This window comes from Carcharodon carcharias, chromosome 1 (assembly GCF_017639515.1).
Source record: "Carcharodon carcharias isolate sCarCar2 chromosome 1, sCarCar2.pri, whole genome shotgun sequence".
Taxonomy (NCBI): domain Eukaryota; kingdom Metazoa; phylum Chordata; class Chondrichthyes; order Lamniformes; family Lamnidae; genus Carcharodon; species Carcharodon carcharias.
The window spans coordinates 266,789,461-266,809,020 of NC_054467.1; the positions used below are offsets into that span (position 1 = coordinate 266,789,461).

Sequence of the window (19,560 nt, forward strand, 5' to 3'; positions counted from 1 at the left end):
ACCACCATGCAGGGGAGTAAATCCCATCACCACCATGCAGGGGAGTAAATCCCATCACCACCATGCAGGATAGTAAATCCCATCACCACCATGCAGTAGAGTAAATCGCATCCCAACCATGCAGGGGAGTAAATCCCATCACCACCATGCAGGATAGTAAAACCCATCACCACCATGCAGGGGAGTAAATCCCATCACCACCGTGCAGGATAGTAAATCCCATCACCATCATGCAGGGGACTAAATCCCATCACCACCATGCAGGGGGGTAAATCCCATCACCACCATGCAGGGGGGTAAATCCCATCACCACCATGCAGGGGAGTAAATCCCATCACCACCATGCAGGGGAATAAATCCCATCACCACCATGCAGGGGGGTAAATCCCATCACCACCATGCAGGGGGGCAAATTCCATCACCACCATGCAGGGGAGTAAATCCCATCACCGCCATGCAGGGGAGTAAATCTCATCACCACCATGCAGGGGAGTAAATCCCATCACCACCATGCAGGAGAGTAAATCCCATCACCACCATGCAGGAGAGTAAATGCCATCACCACCATGAGGGGAGTAAAACCCATCACTACCATGCAGTGGAGTAAATCCCATCACCATCATGCAGGAGAGTAAATCCCATCACCACCATGCAGGGGAGTAAATCCCATCACCAACGTGCAGGAGAGTAAATCCCATCACCACCATGCAGGATAGTAAATCCCATCACCACCATGCAGGGGAGTAAATCCCATCACCACCATGCAGGGGAGTAAATCCCATCACCATCATGCAGGGGAGTAAATCCCATCACCACCGTGCAGGATAGTAAATCCCATCACCATCATGCAGGGGAGTAAATCCCATCACCACCATGCAGGGGGGTAAATCCTATCACCACAATGCAGGGGGGTAAATCCCATCACCACTATGCAGGGGAGTAAATGCCATCACCACCATGCAGGGGAGTAAATCCCATCACCACCATGCAGGGGAGTAAATCCCATCACCACCATGCAGGGGAGTAAATCCCATCACCATCATGCAGGGGAGTAAATCCCATCACCACCATGCAGGGTGGTAAATCCCATCACCACCATGCAGGGGAGTAAATCCCATCACCACCATGCAGGGGAGTAAATCCCATCACCACCATGCAGGGGGGTAAATCCCATCACCACCATGCAGGGGGGTAAATCCCATCACCACCATGCAGGGGAGTAAATCCCATCACCACCATGCAGGGGAGTAAATCCCATCACCACCATGCAGGGGAGTAAATCCCATCACCACCATGCAGGGGAGTAAATCCCATCACCACCATGCAGGGGAGTAAATCCCATCACCACCATGCAGGGGAGTAAATCCCATCACCACCATGCAGGAGAGTAAATCCCATCACCATCATGCAGGGGAGTAAATCCCATCACCACCATGCAGGACAGTAAATCCCATCACCACCATGCAGGGGGGTAAATCCCATCACCACCATGCAGGATAGTAAATCCCATCACCACCATGCAGGATAGTATATCCCATCACCACCGTGCAGGATAGTAAATCCCATCACCACCATACAGGGGAGTAAATCCCATCACCACCATGCAAGGGAGTAAATCCCATCACCATCATGCAGGAGAGTAAATCCCATCACCACCATGCAGGGGAGTAAATCCCATCACCACCATGCAGGGGAGTAAATCCCATCACCACCATGCAGGGGAGTAAATCCCATCACCACCATGCAGGGAGGTAAATCCCATCACCATCATGCAGGGGTGGAAATCCCATCACCACCATGCAGGGGAGGAAATCTCATCACCAACATGCAGGGGAGTAAATCCCATCACCACCATGCAGGAGAGTAAATCCCATCACCATCATGCAGGGGAGTAAATCCCATCACCACCATGCAGGAGAGTAAATCCCATCACCACCATGCAGGGGAGGAAATCTCATCACCACCATACAGGGGAGTAAATCCCATCAACACAATGCAGGGGAGTAAATCCCTTCTAAACCATGCAGGGGGGTAAATCCCATCACCACCATGCAGGGGAGTAAATCCCATCACCACCATGCAGGGGAGTAAATCCCTTCTCCACTATGCAGGGGGATAAATCCCTTCACCACCATGCAGGGGAGTAAATCCCATCACCACCATGCAGGGGAGTAAATCCCATCACCAACATGCAGCGGGGTAAATCCCATCACCACCATGCAGGGGGGTAAATCCCATCACCACCATGCAGGGGAGTAAATCCCATCACCACCGTGCAGGATAGTAAATCCCATCACCATCATGCAGGGGAGTAAATCCCATCACCACCATGCAGGGGGGTAAATCCCAGCACCACCATGCAGGGGAGTAAATCCCATAACTACCATGCAGGGGAGTAAATCACATCACCACCATGCAGGGGGGTAAATCCCATCACCACCATGCAGGACAGTAAATCCCATCACCACCATGCAGGGAGGTAAATCCCATCACCACCATGCAGGAGAGTAAATCCCATCACCATCATGCAGGGGAGTAAATCCCATCACCACCATGCAGCGGGGTAAATCCCATCACCACCATGCAGGGGGGTAAATCCCATCACCACCATGCAGGGCAGTAAATCCCATCACCACCGTGCAGGATAGTAAATCCCATCACCATCATGCAGGGGACTAAATCCCATCACCACCGTGCAGGGGGGTAAATCCCATCACCACCATGCAGGGGGGTAAATCCCATCACCACCATGCAGGGGAGTAAATCGCATCACCACCATGCAGGGGGGCAAATTCCATCACCACCATGCAGGGGAGTAAATCCCATCACCGCCATGCAGGGGAGTAAATCTCATCACCACCATGCAGGGGAGTAAATCCCATCACCACCATGCAGGAGAGTAAATCCCATCACCACCATCAGGGGAGTAAATCCCATCACCACCATGCAGTGGAGTAAATCCCATCACCATCATGCAGGAGAGTAAATCCCATCACCACCATGCAGGGGAGTAAATCCCATCACCAACATGCAGGAGAGTAAATCCCATCACCATCATGCAGGGGAGTAAATCCCATCACCATCATGCTGGGGATTAAATCCCATCACCAACATGCAGGTGAGTAAATCCCATCACCACCATGCAGGGGGGTAAATCCCATCACCACCATGCAGGGGGGTAAATCCCATCACCACCATGCAGGGGGGTAAATCCCATCACCACCATGCAGGGGGGTAAATACCATCACCACCATGCAGGGGACTAAATCCCATCACCACCATGCAGGGGAGTAAATCCCATCACCACCATGCAGGGGAGTAAATCCCATCACCACCATGCAGGATAGTAAATCCCATCACCACCGTGCAGGGGAGTAGATCCCATCACCACCATGAAAGGGGGGTAAATCCCATCACCACCATGCAGGGGAGTAAATCCCATCACCACCATGCAGGGGAGTAAATCCCATCACCATCATGCAAGGGAGTAAATCCCATCACCACCGTGCAGGGGAGTAAATCCCATCACCACCGTGCAGGATAGTAAATCCCATCACCATCATGCAGGGGAGTAAATCCCATCACCACCATGCAGGGGGGTAAATCCTATCACCACAATGCAGGGGGGTAAGTCCCATCACCACTATGCAGGGGAGCAAATGCCATCACCACCATGCAGGGGAGTAAATCCCATCACCACCATGCAGGGGAGTAAATCCCATCACCACCATGCAGGGGAGTAAATCCCATCACCATCATGCAGGGGAGTAAATCCCATCACCACCATGCAGGGTGGTAAATCCCATCACCACCATGCAGGGGAGTAAATCCCATCACCACCATGCAGGGGAGTAAATCCCATCACCACCATGCAGGGGGGTAAATCCCATCACCACCATGCAGGGGGGTAAATCCCATCACCACCATGCAGGGGAGTAAATCCCATCACCACCATGCAGGGGAGTAAATCCCATCACCACCATGCAGGGGAGTAAATCCCATCACCACCATGCAGGGGAGTAAATCCCATCACCACCATGCAGGGGAGTAAATCCCATCACCACCATGCAGGGGAGTAAATCCCATCACCACAATGCAGGAGAGTAAATCCCATCACCATCATGCAGGGGAGTAAATCCCATCACCACCATGCAGGGGAGTAAATCCCATCACCACAATGCAGGAGAGTAAATCCCATCACCACCATGCAGGGGAGTAAATCTCATCACCACTCTGCAGGAGAGTAAATCCCATCACCACCATGCAGGGGAGTAAATGCCATCACCGCCATGCAGGGGAGTAAATGCCATCACCGCCAAGCAGGGGAGTAAATCCCATCACCACCATGCAGGGGAGTAAATCCCATCACCACCATGCAGGATAGTAAATCCCATCACCACCACTCAGGGGGGTAAATCCCATCACCACCATGCAGGGGAGTAAATCCCATCACCACCATGCAGGGGAGTAAATGCCATCACCGCCATGCAGGGGAGTAAATCCCATCACCACCATGCAGGGGAGTAAATCCCATCACCACCATGCAGGATAGTAAATCCCATCACCACCATGCAGGGGGGGAAATCCCATTACCACCATGCAGGGGAGTAAATCCCATCACCACCATGCAGGGGAGTAAATCCCATCATCACCATGCAGGATAGTAAATCCCATCACCACCGTGCAGGATAGTAAATCCCATCACCACCATACAGGGGAGTAAGTCCCATCACCATAATGCAGGGGAGTAAATCCCATCACCACCATGCAGGAGAGTCAATCCCATCACCAACATACAGGGGAGTAAATCTCATCACTAACATGCAGGGGAGTAAATCCCATCACCACCATGCAGGAGAGTAAATCCCATCACCATCATGCAGGGGAGTAAATCCCATCACCACCAGACAGGGGAGTAAATCCCATCACCACCAAGAGGGGAGGAAATCTCATCACCACCATGCAGGGGAGGAAATCTCATCACCACCATACAGGGGAGTAAATCCCATCACCTCCATGCAGGGGAGTAAATCCCATCACCACCATGCAGGGGAGTAAATCCCTTCTCCACCATGCAGGGGAGTAAATCCCATCACCACCATGCAGGGGAGAAAATCCCATCACCACCATGCAGGGGAGTAAATCCCTTCTCCACTATGCAGGGGGATAAATCCCATCACCACCATGCAGGGGAGTAAATCCCATCACCACCATGCAGGGGAGTAAATCCCATCACCAACATGCAGTGGGGTAAATCCCATCACCACCATGCAGGGGGGTAAATCCCATCACCACCATGCAGGGGAGTAAATCCCATCATCACCGTGCAGGATAGTAAATCCCATCACCATCATGCTGGGGGGTAAATCCCATCACCACCATGCAGGGGGGTAAATCCCATCACCACCATGCAGGGGAGTAAATCCCATCACCACCATGCAGGGGGGTAAATCCCATCACCACCATGCAGGGGAGTAAATCCCATCACCACCATGCAGGGGAGTAAATCCCATCACCACCATGCAGGGGAGTAAATCCCATCACCACCATGCAGGGGAGTAAATCCCATCACCACCATGCAGGGGAGTAAATCCCATCACCACCATGCAGGGGAGTAAATCCCATCACCACCATGCAGGAGAGTAAATCCCATCACCATCATGCAGGGGAGTAAATCCCATCAACACAATGCAGGAGAGTAAATCCCATCACCACCATGCAGGGGAGTAAATCTCATCACCACCATGCAGGATAGTATATCCCATCACCACCGTGCAGGATAGTAAATCCCATCACCACCATACAGGGGAGTAAATCCCATCACCACCATGCAAGGGAGTAAATCCCATCACCATCATGCAGGAGAGTAAATCCCATCACCACCATGCAGGGGAATAAATCCCATCACCACCATGCAGGGGAGTAAATCCCATCACCACCATGCAGGGGAGTAAATCCCATCACCACCATGCAGGGGGGTAAATCCCATCACCATCATGAACGGGAGGAAATACCATCACCACCATGCAGGGGAGTAAATCTCATCACCAACATGCAGGGGAGTAAATCCCATCACCACCATGCAGGAGAGTAAATCCCATCACCATCATGCAAGGGAGTAAATCCCATCACCACCAGACAGGGGAGTAAATCCCATCACCACCAAGAGGGGAGGAAATCTCATCACCACCATGCAGGGGAGGAAATCTCATCACTACCATACAGGGGAGTAAATCCCATCACCTCCATGCAGGGGAGTAAATCCCATCACCACCATGCAGGGGAGTAAATCCCTTCTACACCATGCAGGGGGGTAAATCCCATCACCACCATGCAGGGGAGTAAATCCCATCACCACCATGCAGGGGAGTAAATCCCTTCTCCACTATGCAGGGGGATAAATCCCATCACCACCATGCAGGGGAGTAAATCCCATCACCACCATGCAGGGGAGTAAATCCCATCACCAACATGCAGCGGGGTAAATCCCATCACCACCATGCAGGGGGGTAAATCCCATCACCACCATGCAGGGGAGTAAATCCCATCACGACCGTGCAGGATATTAAATCCCATCACCATCATGCAGGGGAGTAAATCCCATCACCACCATGCAGGGGGGTAAATCCCATCACCACCATGCAGGGGACTAAATCCCATCACCACCATGCAGGGGAGTAAATCACATCACCACCATGCAGGGGGGTAAATCCCATCACCACCATGCAGGGGAGTAAATCCCATCACCACCATGCAGGGGAGTAAATCCCATCACCACCATGCAGGACAGTAAATCCCATCACCACCATGCAGGGGAGTAAATCCCATCAACACCATGCAGCGAGGTAAATCCCATCACCACCATGCAAGGGAGTAAATCCCATCACCACCATGCAGGGGAGTAAATGCCATCACCACCATGCAGGGGAGTAAGTCCCATCACCACCATGCAGGGGAGTAAATCCCATCACCACCATGCAGGGGGGTAAATCCCATCACCACCATGCAGGGGGGTAAATCCCATCACCACCATGCAGGATAGTAAATCCCATCACCACCGTGCAGGATAGTAAATCCCATCAGCACCATACAGGGGAGTAAATCCCATCACCACCATGCAGGGGAGTAAATCCCATCACCACCATGCAGGGGAGTAAATCCCATCACCACCATGCAGGGGAGTAAATCCCATCATCACCATGCAGGATAGTAAATCCCATCACCACTGTGCAGGATAGTAAATCCCATCGCCACCATACAGGGGAGTAAATCCCATCGCCATAATGCAGAGGAGTAAATCCCATCACCACCATGCAGGAGAGTCAATCCCATCACCACCATGCAGGGGAGTAAATCTCATCACCAACATGCAGGGGAGTAAATCCCATCACCATCATGCAGGAGAGTAAATCCCATCACCATCATGCAGGGGAGTAAATCCCATCACCACCAGACAGGGGAGTAAATCCCATCACCACCAACAGGGGAGGAAATCTCATCACCACCATGCAGGGGAGGAAATCTCATCACCACCATACAGGGGAGTAAATCCCATCACCTCCATGCACGGGAGTAAATCCCATGACCACCATGCAAGGGAGTAAATCCCTTCTCCACCATGCAGGGGGGTAAATCCCATCACCAACATGCAGGGGAGTAAATCCCATCACCACCATGCAGGGGAGTAAATCCCTTCTCCACTATGCAGGGTGATAAATCCCATCACCATCATGCAGGGGAGTAAATCACATCACCACCATGCAGGGGAGTAAATGCCAGCACCAACATGCAGCGGGCTAAATCCCATCACCACCATGCAGGGGGGTAAATCCCATCACCACCATGCAGGGGAGTAAATCCCATCATCACCGTGCAGGATAGTAAATCCCATCACCACCATGCAGGAGAGTAAATCCCATCACCACCATGCAGGAGAGTAAATCCCATCACCACAATGCAGGAGAGTAAATCCCATCACCACCATGCAGGGGAGTAAATCTCATCACCACCATGCAGTAGAGTAAATCCCATCACCACCATGCAGCGGAGTAAATGCGATCACCGCCATGCAGGAGAATAAATCCCATCACCACCATGCAGGGGAGTAAATCCCATCACCGCCATGCAGGAGAATAAATCCCATCACCACCATGCAGGGGAGTAAATCCCATCACCACCATGCTGGGGAGTAAATCCCATCACCACCATGCAGGGGAGTAAATCCCATCACCACCATGCAGGACAGTAAATCCAATCACCACCATGCAGGGGAGTAAATCCCATCACCACCATGCAGCGAGGTAAATCCCATCACCACCATGGAAGGGAGTAAATCCCATCACCACCATGCAGGGGAGTAAATGCCATCACCGCCATGCAGGGGAGTAAATCCCATCACCACCATGCAGAGGAGTAAATCCCATCACCACCATGCAGGATAGTAATTCCCATCACCACCATGCAGGGGGGTAAATCCCATCACCACCATGCAGGATAGTAAATCCCATCACCACCATGCAGGATGGTATATCCCATCACCACCATGCAGGATGGTATATCCCATCACCACCGTGCAGGATAGTAAATCCCATCACCACCATACAGGGGAGTAAATCCCATCACCACCATGCAAGGGAGTAAATCCCATCACCATCATGCAGGAGAGTAAATCCCATCACCACCATGCAGGGGAGTAAATCCCATCACCACCATGCACGTGAGTAAATCCCATCACCACCAAGCAGAGGAGTAACACCATCAACACCATGCAGGGGGATAAATCCCATGACCACCATGCAGGGGAGTAAATCCCATCACCACTATGCAGGGGAGTAAATCCCATCACCACCATTCAGGGGAGTAACACCATCACCACCATGCAGGAGGGTAAATCCCATCACCACCATGCAGGGGAGTAAATCCCATCACCACCATGCAGGGGAATGAAACCCATCACCACCATGCAGGGGGGTAAATCCCATCACCACCATGCAGGACAGTAAATCCCATCACCACCATGCAGGGGACTAAATCCCATCACCATCATGCAGGGGAGTAACTCCCATCACCACCATGCAGGGGAGTAAATCCCATCACCACCATGCAGGCGGGCAAATTCCATCACCACCATGCAGGGGAGTAAATCCCATCACCACCATGCAGGGGTGTAAATCCCTTCTCCACCTTCCGGGGGGTAAATCCCATCACGACCATACAGGGGAGTAAATCCCATCAACACCATGCAGGGGAGTAAATCCCATCACCACAATGCAGGGGGGTAAATCCCATCACCACCATGCAGGGGAGTAAATCCCATCACCACCGTGCAGGATAGCAAATCCAATCACCAGCATACAGGGGAGTAAATCCAATCACCACCATGCAGGGGAGTAAATCCCATCACCATCATGCAGGAGAGTAAATCCCATCACCACCATGCAGGGGAGTAAATCCCATCACCACCATACAGGGGAGTAAATCCCATCACCATAATGCAGGGGAGTAAATCCCATCACCACCATGCAGGAGAGTCAATCCCATCACCATCATGCAGGGGAGTAAATCCCATCATTACCATGCAGGGGAGTAACACCATCAACACCATGCAGGGGAGTAAATCCCATCACCACTATGCAGGGGAGTAAATCCCATCACCACCATTCAGGGGAGCAACACCACCACCACCATGCAGGAGGGTAAATCCCACCACCACAATGCAGGAGAGTAAATCCCATCACCACCATGCAGGAGAATGAAACCCATCACCACCATGCAGGGGGGTAAATCCCATCACCACCACGCAGGACAGTAAATCCCATCACCACCATGCAGGGGACTAAATCCCATCACCATCATGCAGGGGAGTAACTCCCATCACCACCATGCAGGGGAGTCTATCCCATCACCACCATGCAGGGGGGCAAATTCCATCACCACCATGCAGGGGAGTAAATCCCATCACCACCATGCAGGGGAGTAAATCTCATCACCACCATGCAAGGGAGTAAATCCCATCACCACCATGCAGGTGAGTAAATCCCATTACCATCAGGCAGGGGAGTAAATCCCACACCACCATGCAGGGGAGTAAATCCCTTCACCACCATGCAGGGGAGTAAATCTCATCACCACCATGCAGGGGAGTAAATCCCATCACCACAATGAGGGGAGTAAATCCCATCACCACCATGCAGTGGAGTAAATCCCATCACCACCGTGCAGGGGTGTAAATCCCTTCTCCACCTTCCGGGGGGTAAATCCCATCACGACCATGCAGGGGAGTAAATCCCATCAACACCATGCAGGGGAGTAAATCCCATCACCACAATGCAGGGGGGTAAATCCCATCACCACCATGCAGGGGAGTAAATCCCATCACCACCGTGCAGGATAGCAAATCCAATCACCACCATACAGGGGAGTAAATCCCATCACCATCATGCAGGGGAGTAAATCCCATCACCAACATGCAGGAGAGTAAATCCCATCACCATCATGCAGGGGAGTAAATCCCATCACCATCATGCAGGGGATTAAATCCCATCACCAACATGCAGGGGAGTAAATCCCATCACCACCATGCAGGGGGGTAAATCCCATCACCACCATGCAGGGGAGTAAATCCCATCACCACCATTCAGGGGGGTAAATCCCATCACCACCATGCAGGAGAGTAAATCCCATAACCACCATGCAGGGGACTAAATCCCATCACCACCATGCAGGGGAGTAAATCCCATCACCACCAAGCAGGGGAGTAAATCCCATCACCACCATGCAGGGGAATAAAACCCATCACCACCATGCAGGAGGGTAAATCCCATCACCACCATGCAGGACAGTAAATCCCATCACCACCATGCAGGGGAGTAAATCCCATCACCACCATGCAGGAGAGTAAATCCCATCACCACCATTCAGGGGGGTAAATCCCATCACCACCATGCAGGGGAGTAAATCCCATCACCACCATGCAGGGGAGTAAATCCCATCACCATCATGCAGGGGAGTAAATCCCATCACCACCATGCCGGGGAGTAAATCCCATCACCACCATGCAGGAGAGTAAATCCCATCACCACCATGCAGGGGAGTAAATCCCTTCACCACCTTGCAGGGGAGTAAATCCCATCACCACCATGCAGGGGAGTAAATCCCATCACCATCATGCAGGGGAGTAAATCCCATCACCACCATGCAGGGGAGTAAATCCCATCACCACCATGCAGGGGAGTAAATCCCATCACCACCATGCAGGGGAGTAAATCTCATCACCACCATGCAGGAGAGTAAATCCCATCACCACCATGCAGGGGAGTAAATGCCATCACCGCCATGCAGGAGAATAAATCCCATCACCACCATGCAGGGGAGTAAATCCCATCACCACCATGCAGGGGAATAAATCCCATCACCACTATGCAGGGGAGTAAATCCCGTCACCACCATGCAGGACAGTAAATCCCATCACCACCATGCAGGAGAGTAAATCCCATCACCACCAAGCAGGGGAGTAAATCCCATCACCACCATGCAGGGGAGTAAATCCCATCACCATAATGCAGGGGAGTAAATCCCATCACCATAATGCAGGGGAGTAAATCCCATCACCACCATGCAGGAGAGTCAATGCCATCACCACCATGCAGGGGAGTAAATCCCATCACCACTATGTAGGGGAGTAAATCCCATCACCACCATTCAGGGGAGTAACACCATCACCACCATGCAGGAGGGTAAATCCCATCACCACCATGCAGGGGAGTAAATCCCATCACCACCATGCAGGGGAATGAAACCCATCACCACCATGCAGGGGGGTAAATCCCATCACCACCATGCAGGACAGTAAATCCCATCACCACCATGCAGGGGACTAAATCCCATCACCATCATGCAGGGGAGTAACTCCCATCACCACCATGCAGGGGAGTAAATCCCATCACCACCATGCAGGCGGGCAAATTCCATCTCCACCTTCCGGGGGGTAAATCCCATCACGACCATACAGGGGAGTAAATCCCATCAACACCATGCAGGGGAGTAAATCCCATCAACACCATGCAGGGGAGTAAATCCCATCACCACAATGCAGGGGGGTAAATCCCATCACCACCATGCAGGGGAGTAAATCCCATCACCACCGTGCAGGATAGCAAATCCAATCACCACCATACAGGGGAGTAAATCCCATCACCAACATGCAGGGGAGTAAATCCCATCACCATCATGCAGGAGAGTAAATCCCATCACCACCATGCAGGGGAGCAAATCCCATCACCACCATACAGGGGAGTAAATCCCATCACCATCATGCAGGGGAGTAAATCCCATCACCACCATGCAGGGGAGTAAATCCCTTCACCACCATGCAGGGGAGTAAATCTCATCACCACCATGCAGGGGAGTAAATCCCATCACCACCATTCAGGGGAGTAAATCCCATCACCACCATGCAGGGGAGTAAATCCCATCACCACCGTGCAGGGGTGTAAATCCCTTCTCCACCTTCCGGGGGTTAAATCCCATCACGACCATGCAGGGGAGTAAATCCCATCAACACCATGCAGGGGAGTAAATCCCATCACCACAATGCAGGGGGGTAAATCCCATCACCACCATGCAGGGGAGTAAATCCCATCACCACCGTGCAGGATAGCAAATCCAATCACCACCATACAGGGGAGCAAATCCCATCACCATCATGCAGGGGAGTAAATCCCATCACCAACATGCAGGAGAGTAAATCCCATCACCATCATGCAGGGGAGTAAATCCCATCACCATCATGCAGGGGATTAAATCCCATCACCAACATGCAGGGGAGTAAATCCCATCACCACCATGCAGGGGGGTAAATCCCATCACCACCATGCAGGGGAGTAAATCCCATCACCACCATTCAGGGGGGTAAACCCCATCACCACCATGCAGGAGAGTAAATCCCATAACCACCATGCAGGGGACTAAATCCCATCACCACCTTGCAGGGGAGTAAATCCCATCACCACCAAGCAGGGGAGTAAATCCCATCACCACCATGCAGGGGAATAAAACCCATCACCACCATGCAGGGGGGTAAATCCCATCACCACCATGCAGGACAGTAAATCCCATCACCACCATGCAGGGGAGTAAATCCCATCACCACCATGCAGGAGAGTAAATCCCATCACCACCATTCAAGGGGGTAAATCCCATCACCACCATGCAGGGGAGTAAATCCCATCACCACCATGCAGGGGAGTAAATCCCATCACCATCATGCAGGGCGGTAAATCCCATCACCAACATGCAGGGGAGTAAATCCCATCACCACCATGCAGGGGAGTAAATCCCATCACCACAATGCAGGGGAGTAAATCCCATCACCATCATGCAGGGCGGTAAATCCCATCAACAGCATGCAGGGGAGTAAATCCCATCACCACCATGCAGGGGAGTAAATCCCATCACCACCATGCAGGGGAGTAAATCCCATCACCACCATGCAGGGGAGTAAATCCCATCACCACCATGCAGGGGAGTAAATCCCATCACCACCATGCAGGAGAGTAAATCCCATCACCACCATGCAGGGGAGTAAATCCCATCACCACCATGCAGGGGAGTAAATCCCATCACCATCATGCAGGGGAGTAAATCCCATCACCACCATGCAGGGGAGTAAATCCCATCACCACCATGCAGGGGAGTAAATCCCATCACCACCATGCAGGGGAGTAAATCCCATCACCACCATGCAGGAGAGTAAATCCCATCACCACCTTGCAGGGGAGTAAATCCCTTCACCACCTTGCAGGGGAGTAAATCCCATCACCACCATGCAGGGGAGTAAATCCCATCACCACCATGCAGGGGAGTAAATCCCATCACCACCATGCATGGGAGTAAATCCCATCACCATCATGCAGGAGAGTAAATCCCATCACCACCATGCAGGGGAGTAAATCCCATCACCACCATACAGGGGAGCAAATCCCATCACCACCATGCAGGGGAGTAAATCCCATCACCACCGTGCAGGGGAGTAAATCCCATCACCACCGTGCAGGATAACAAATCCCATCACCATCATGCAGGGGGGTAAATCCCATCACCACCATGCACGGGGGTAAATCCCATCACCACCATGCAGGATAGTAAATCCCATCACCACCATGCAGGATAGTAAATCCCATCACCACCATGCAGGGGAGTAAATCCCATCACCATCATGCAGGGGAGTAAATCCCATCACACCATGCAGGGGGGTAAATCCCATTACCACCATGCAGGGGGGTAAATCCCATCACCACCATGCAGGGGAGTAAATCCCATCACCACCATGCAGGGGAGTAAATCCCATCACCACCATGCAGGGGAGTAAATCACATCACCACCATGCAGGGGAGTAAATCCCATCACCACCATGCAGGGGAGTAAATCCTATCACCACCATGCAGGATATTAAATCCCATCGCCACCATGCAGGGGAGTAAATCCCATCACCACCATGCAGGGGAGTAAATCCCATCACCACCACGCAGGGGAGTAAATCCCATCACCACCATGCAGGGGATTAAATCCCATCACCACCATCCAGGGGAGTAAAACCCAGATTAGGATGTTTAGAAGATTAGTTGAATTGGAGAAAGCAGAGAGCAAGCAGCTTCTTCTCATTGGCAGGCTTTAACTAGTGGAGTCCTACAGGTTTCTGTACTTGGGCTTGAACTTTTTACAGTTTATATCAATAACTTAGATAAGGGGCGTGAAGACTTGGTAGCAAAATTTGCAGATGACAGAAAGTTAGCAAATTATGTTGTGAAGAGGACATCAGGGGGCTGATCATTGGAGAATGATAGGTTCTGTTAATGGACAAACATCTGGCAAATTGTGTTTGATGTGGGAAAATGTGAAGTTCTTCATTTTGACAGGTAGACTAAAAAGCAGAGTATTACTTAAATGGAGAACGGCAGTAGAATTCGGAGATGCAGAGGGATTTAGGTGTTGAGTGCATGAGTCACAAAAAGTTAGTACGCAGATACAGCAAGCATTTAAGAAGGCTAATGGAATGTTATCCTTTATTACAAGAGGAATTGAACACAAAAGTAAGGGTGTTATCCTTCACTTAGACAGGGCATTGGTGAGACCACACCTCGAATACTGTGGGCAGTTTTTGTCTCCTTATTTAAGGAAGGATGTAAATGCATTGGAGACGGTTCAGAGGAGGTTTACTAGATTGATACCTGGAATGAGTGGGTTGTCTTATGAGGAAAGGTTGGACAGACTGGGCTTGTTTCCACTGGAGTTTAGAGGAGTGAGGGGTGATTTGATTGAAGTTATACAAGATCCTGAACGGCCTTGACAAGGTGGATGTGGAAAGGATGTTTCCTCTTGTGGGTGAGTCCAGAACTAGGGGGCAGTGTTTAAAATTAGGGGTCACCCTTTTAGGACAGAGATGAGAATTTGTTTTTCTCAGAGGGTTGTGTGACTTTGGAACTCTCTGCCTCAGAAGGTGGTGGAGACGGGGTCATTGAATATTTTTAAGGCAGAGGTAGATAGATTCTTGTTAGCTCTGAAGAAGAGTCATACAGACCCAAATTGTTAACGCTATCCTTCTCTAGACAGATGCTGTCTGACCTGCTGAGTTTTTTCAGGTATTTTTGTTTTTGTTTCACATTTCCAGCATCCGCAGTATTTTGCATTTTTGAAGATCGATTCTTGTTAGGTAAGGGAATCAAAGGTTATCGGGGTTAGATGGGAATGTGGAAATCGAAACGCAAGAAGATCAGCCATGATCTTAGTGAATGGTGGAGCAGGCTGGAGGGGCTGAATGGTCTACTCCTGTTCCTATTTCTTATATTCTTATGACTGGGACACCAAGCTGAGGGTTTCTGAGGCTCTGCCTGTGGATATTCTGGTGCTGGGATAGCTACTACCGCACGAATCACAGTCTGATTCTCAATTTCCGATTGTCCCAGTGCATGAACACAGTCACACGTTTACTGAGGATATTTCTGTTCTGTACTTCCTATAGCTACATTACCTGAGAGGACAGTAACTCCTAAAAGCATTACAACAGAGCACAGTACCATAGAAAGCCCAGGTGAGAATTCTCTCAGGATCACGCTCAGGTTTGTGTTGTTGTTCTGATGTGGGTTTTAAACTTTGGACAAAGAAACCACAAACACATTGGGCAGAATTTTGCCGTCGGCGAGCAGGGGGTGGGGCCTGCTCGCTGAAGCGTAAAATGACGCGGGATGATGCTGGGTGGAACCCCCGACGTCATCCCGACTCACTTAAATTTTCAGGAAGGCGGGAGCGCAGCAAAATCAGCTGCGCGCCCGCTGATCTGTCAATGGGTGGGCCAGGAGCCCCGGTGGGGAATAGAGAAAACATGAAAGCTCATCCAGCGGTGGGATGAGGTTTCATGCAGGGCTTTAAAAAGTTTTGTAAATTTCATCACCATCATTCACTGCCCTGTTGTTACCCTGCTGGGATTCCAGTCGAAGGGACTGAAACAGTTCAGGACACAGGTATTGGAGAACAACGTGTTCCATGGGTTTCTAATTGAAGCAGAGTCTCTGTCTGCTCCAGGGAAGAACGGCAGTGACTGAGACACCAGGCTGAGCGTTTCTGAGGCTCTGCCTGTGGATATTCTGAGTAAAGTGTTGGTGCTGGGATAGTTACTACCACACTAATCACAGTCTCCGATCTCCGAGTGTCCCAGTGCATGAACAGTCACACATTTACTGAGGATATTTTGTTCCCACAGCTACATCGCCGACCAAAATGGTAACTGATAAAAATATCACAACAGAGTTTCAACAAAAAACGCAAGGTGAGAAATCGCTTCCAGTAAATCATTAAATTTAATAACTTGGAAATAGTTTAAGTTGGTTTGTAATGATGTGACACTAATGGGGTTTGGGCTCATTATTCTTTTCAGTTTTTATAAATGATCTAGCCTCAGATGCAATGAGCAGCATTATAAAGTTTGTAGATGATATAAAACTTGGCAAAGTCGTACACAATGATGAGGCCGGTTATAGATATCAGCATGACAGACAGGATGGTGAAATGGGCATGAGCATGGCCGATAGAGTTCATTGCAGAAAAGTATGAAATGATTCACTTTGGGAGGAACTAGGAAAGCTGGTACACAATAAATGGCATGACTTTGAAAAGTGTGGATGTGCAGAGAGACCTGGTGTCCATTGACACAAATGCTTAACAGTAACAATGGTAAATTGATAAAGTGCTTAGGAAACCATATGGTTACTATCATGGACTTAATTTTCCAGACAGGTTTTTCATTAGAAACATTGAACTTTATTTACAGGCTGCAGCAGCAGTTACATACTTCCATCAAGCTCCACAACTAAAAGAACTTCTCTCTAAGGTCCCCGCACTTAGAGTGGGGAACATCTACCTCCATGACATTACAAATATATATGTGGGGTCATGGAATTATAAGTTCAGTCTCTCAGGTGGTTTCCTGATGGGAGGAACGTCATAGCTCCAAACTTTCGAATCTCTTACAGGATCCACATTATCTGGAAACGCAGCAATATCAGGTACCTCTTTAGGCAGAGGCAGTTCAGTGTTATCTACTCCGACAGAGACATCTGGTACACCCATTCTTGGTTGAACAATTTCAACAGGGCCCATGGCTAACTGAATGAAGACTTGGAGTTTGATGAGAGGGGAAGTTCAAGGAAATGGGGGTTGAGGTGTTTGTTTCCTTCTTCAATCTTTCTCATCCCATAGGAATTGGTTCTTGCTGTACTACAGGGAAAGGAGCTAGCTGTTTGGTGAGTATCTGGTAAGTGTATAAGTTTTATTCTATCCCTAAGGTTTAAAATAGTACACAAATTGCTGGTAAAGTTAATAGAATATTTAAGAAACAACATAAATAAGTGAATAATATAATGAATTATTTAAAACACATGAAGGATGGCAGGACATGTGCCAAGGCTGCAGCATGTGGGAGCTCCTGCATAACACTGTGATCCAGAGCAAACAACGTCTGCAGTAAGTGTTTGCAGCTTGAAGAACTTCAGCTCAGCGTCATTGAGCTGGAGGCTGAGCTGCAGACACTGCAATACATCAGGGAGGGGGGAGGTTACCTGGATGCTTTGTACCAAGAAGCAGTCACACCACTTAGGATAGGGCCTTCTGATTTGGCCAGTGGTCAGGGACAGTCGGGTGTGACTGCAGTTGAGGCAGGTAAGGGGACCCAGAGGGCAGGAGCACAGGAGTGTGAGCCTCTGCAACTGACCAACAGGTTTGAGGTTCTCAGCTTGTTTGGATGAGAGTGAGGGCTGCAGGGTGGATGAGCCAGCTGACCATGGCACTGTGGTGCAGGCAGTCATCCAAGTGGGGGGAGCAAAAAGGAACATAGTGGTAGTAGGGGACAGTATAGTGAAGGGGATTGACACTGTTCTCTGTAGCAAAGAGCGAGAGTTTAGATGGCTGTGTTTCTTTCCTGGTGCCAGGGTTTAGGACATCTGCTCAGAGCTGGAGAGGACCTTGTAGTGGGAGGAGGAGAATCCAGTTGTCATGGTCCATGTAGGTACCAATGACATAGGCAGGAGAAGGAAGGAGGCTCTGCATAGTCAGTATGAGGAGCTAAGCACCAAATTAAGAAGCAGAGCCTCAAAGGTAATAATTTCTGGATTATACTGTAGGACAGAGAGTAAGTCAGGTGATAATGAGGCCATGTAATAAAGGCAGTACATTAATCATGAGTGGCTTTAATCTTCATGTAGATTGGGAAAATCAAACTGGCAGAGGTAGACACGAGCATGGTGGGTGGCAGATCAGCAGATAAAGGATAGCAAAGAATGACAAAAAAAGTAATGAGGGAAAAATTAGAGTATGAGAAAAAGCTAGCTAGAAATATAAAGATGGATTGTAAGAGCTTCTATAGATATTTAAATATAAAAAGAGTTGATAAAGTGAGCATTGGTTCTATAGAAAGTGCACCTGGGGAATTGATAATGGAAAGTAGGGAGATGATGGATGAATTAAACAGGTATTTTGCTTCGGTCTTCACTATAGAGGCACAAGTAAGATCCCAGAAATAGCTGTAAATCGGGAAATGGAAGGGAGAGAGGAACTCGGAGAAAATTACAATCACCAGGGAAGTGGTATTGAGCAAATTGTTGGGGCTGCAGGCTGACAAATCCCCAGGTCTGGATGGACTTCACCCTCAGGTCTTGAAAGAAGTGCCTAGTGAGATAGTTGATGCACAGGTTTTAATTTTCCAAAATTCCCTAAATTTGGGGAAGGTTCCATTAGATTGAAAAATAGTAAATATAACTCCTTTATTCAGAAAGGGAGGGAGACAGAAAGCAGGAAACTATAGGCCAGTTAGTCTAACACCTGACATAGGGAAAACATTAGAAGCTATTATTAAAGATGGTATAGTAGGGCTCTTAGGAAAATAACAAGATAATCAGGCAGAGTCAACATGGTTTCATGAAAGGGAAATCATGTTTAACCAATTTATTAGAGTTCTTTGAAGGACTCGTACTGTGGATAAAGGGGAACCGGTAGATGTACTGTACTTAGATT

At 49.8% G+C, this 19,560-nt stretch overlaps 1 protein-coding gene across 1 annotated transcript in view; it reads left to right on the forward strand.

Moving 5' to 3' along the window:
* Positions 1-19,560, forward strand: part of LOC121276090 (disintegrin and metalloproteinase domain-containing protein 12-like) — a 215,287-nt gene that overhangs the window by 137,464 nt on the left and 58,263 nt on the right. The window contains exon 9 of the mRNA XM_041184030.1: positions 16,757-16,822. Coding sequence (XP_041039964.1) covers positions 16,757-16,822 — 66 coding nt within the window. The remainder of the gene's footprint in view (positions 1-16,756; positions 16,823-19,560) is intronic.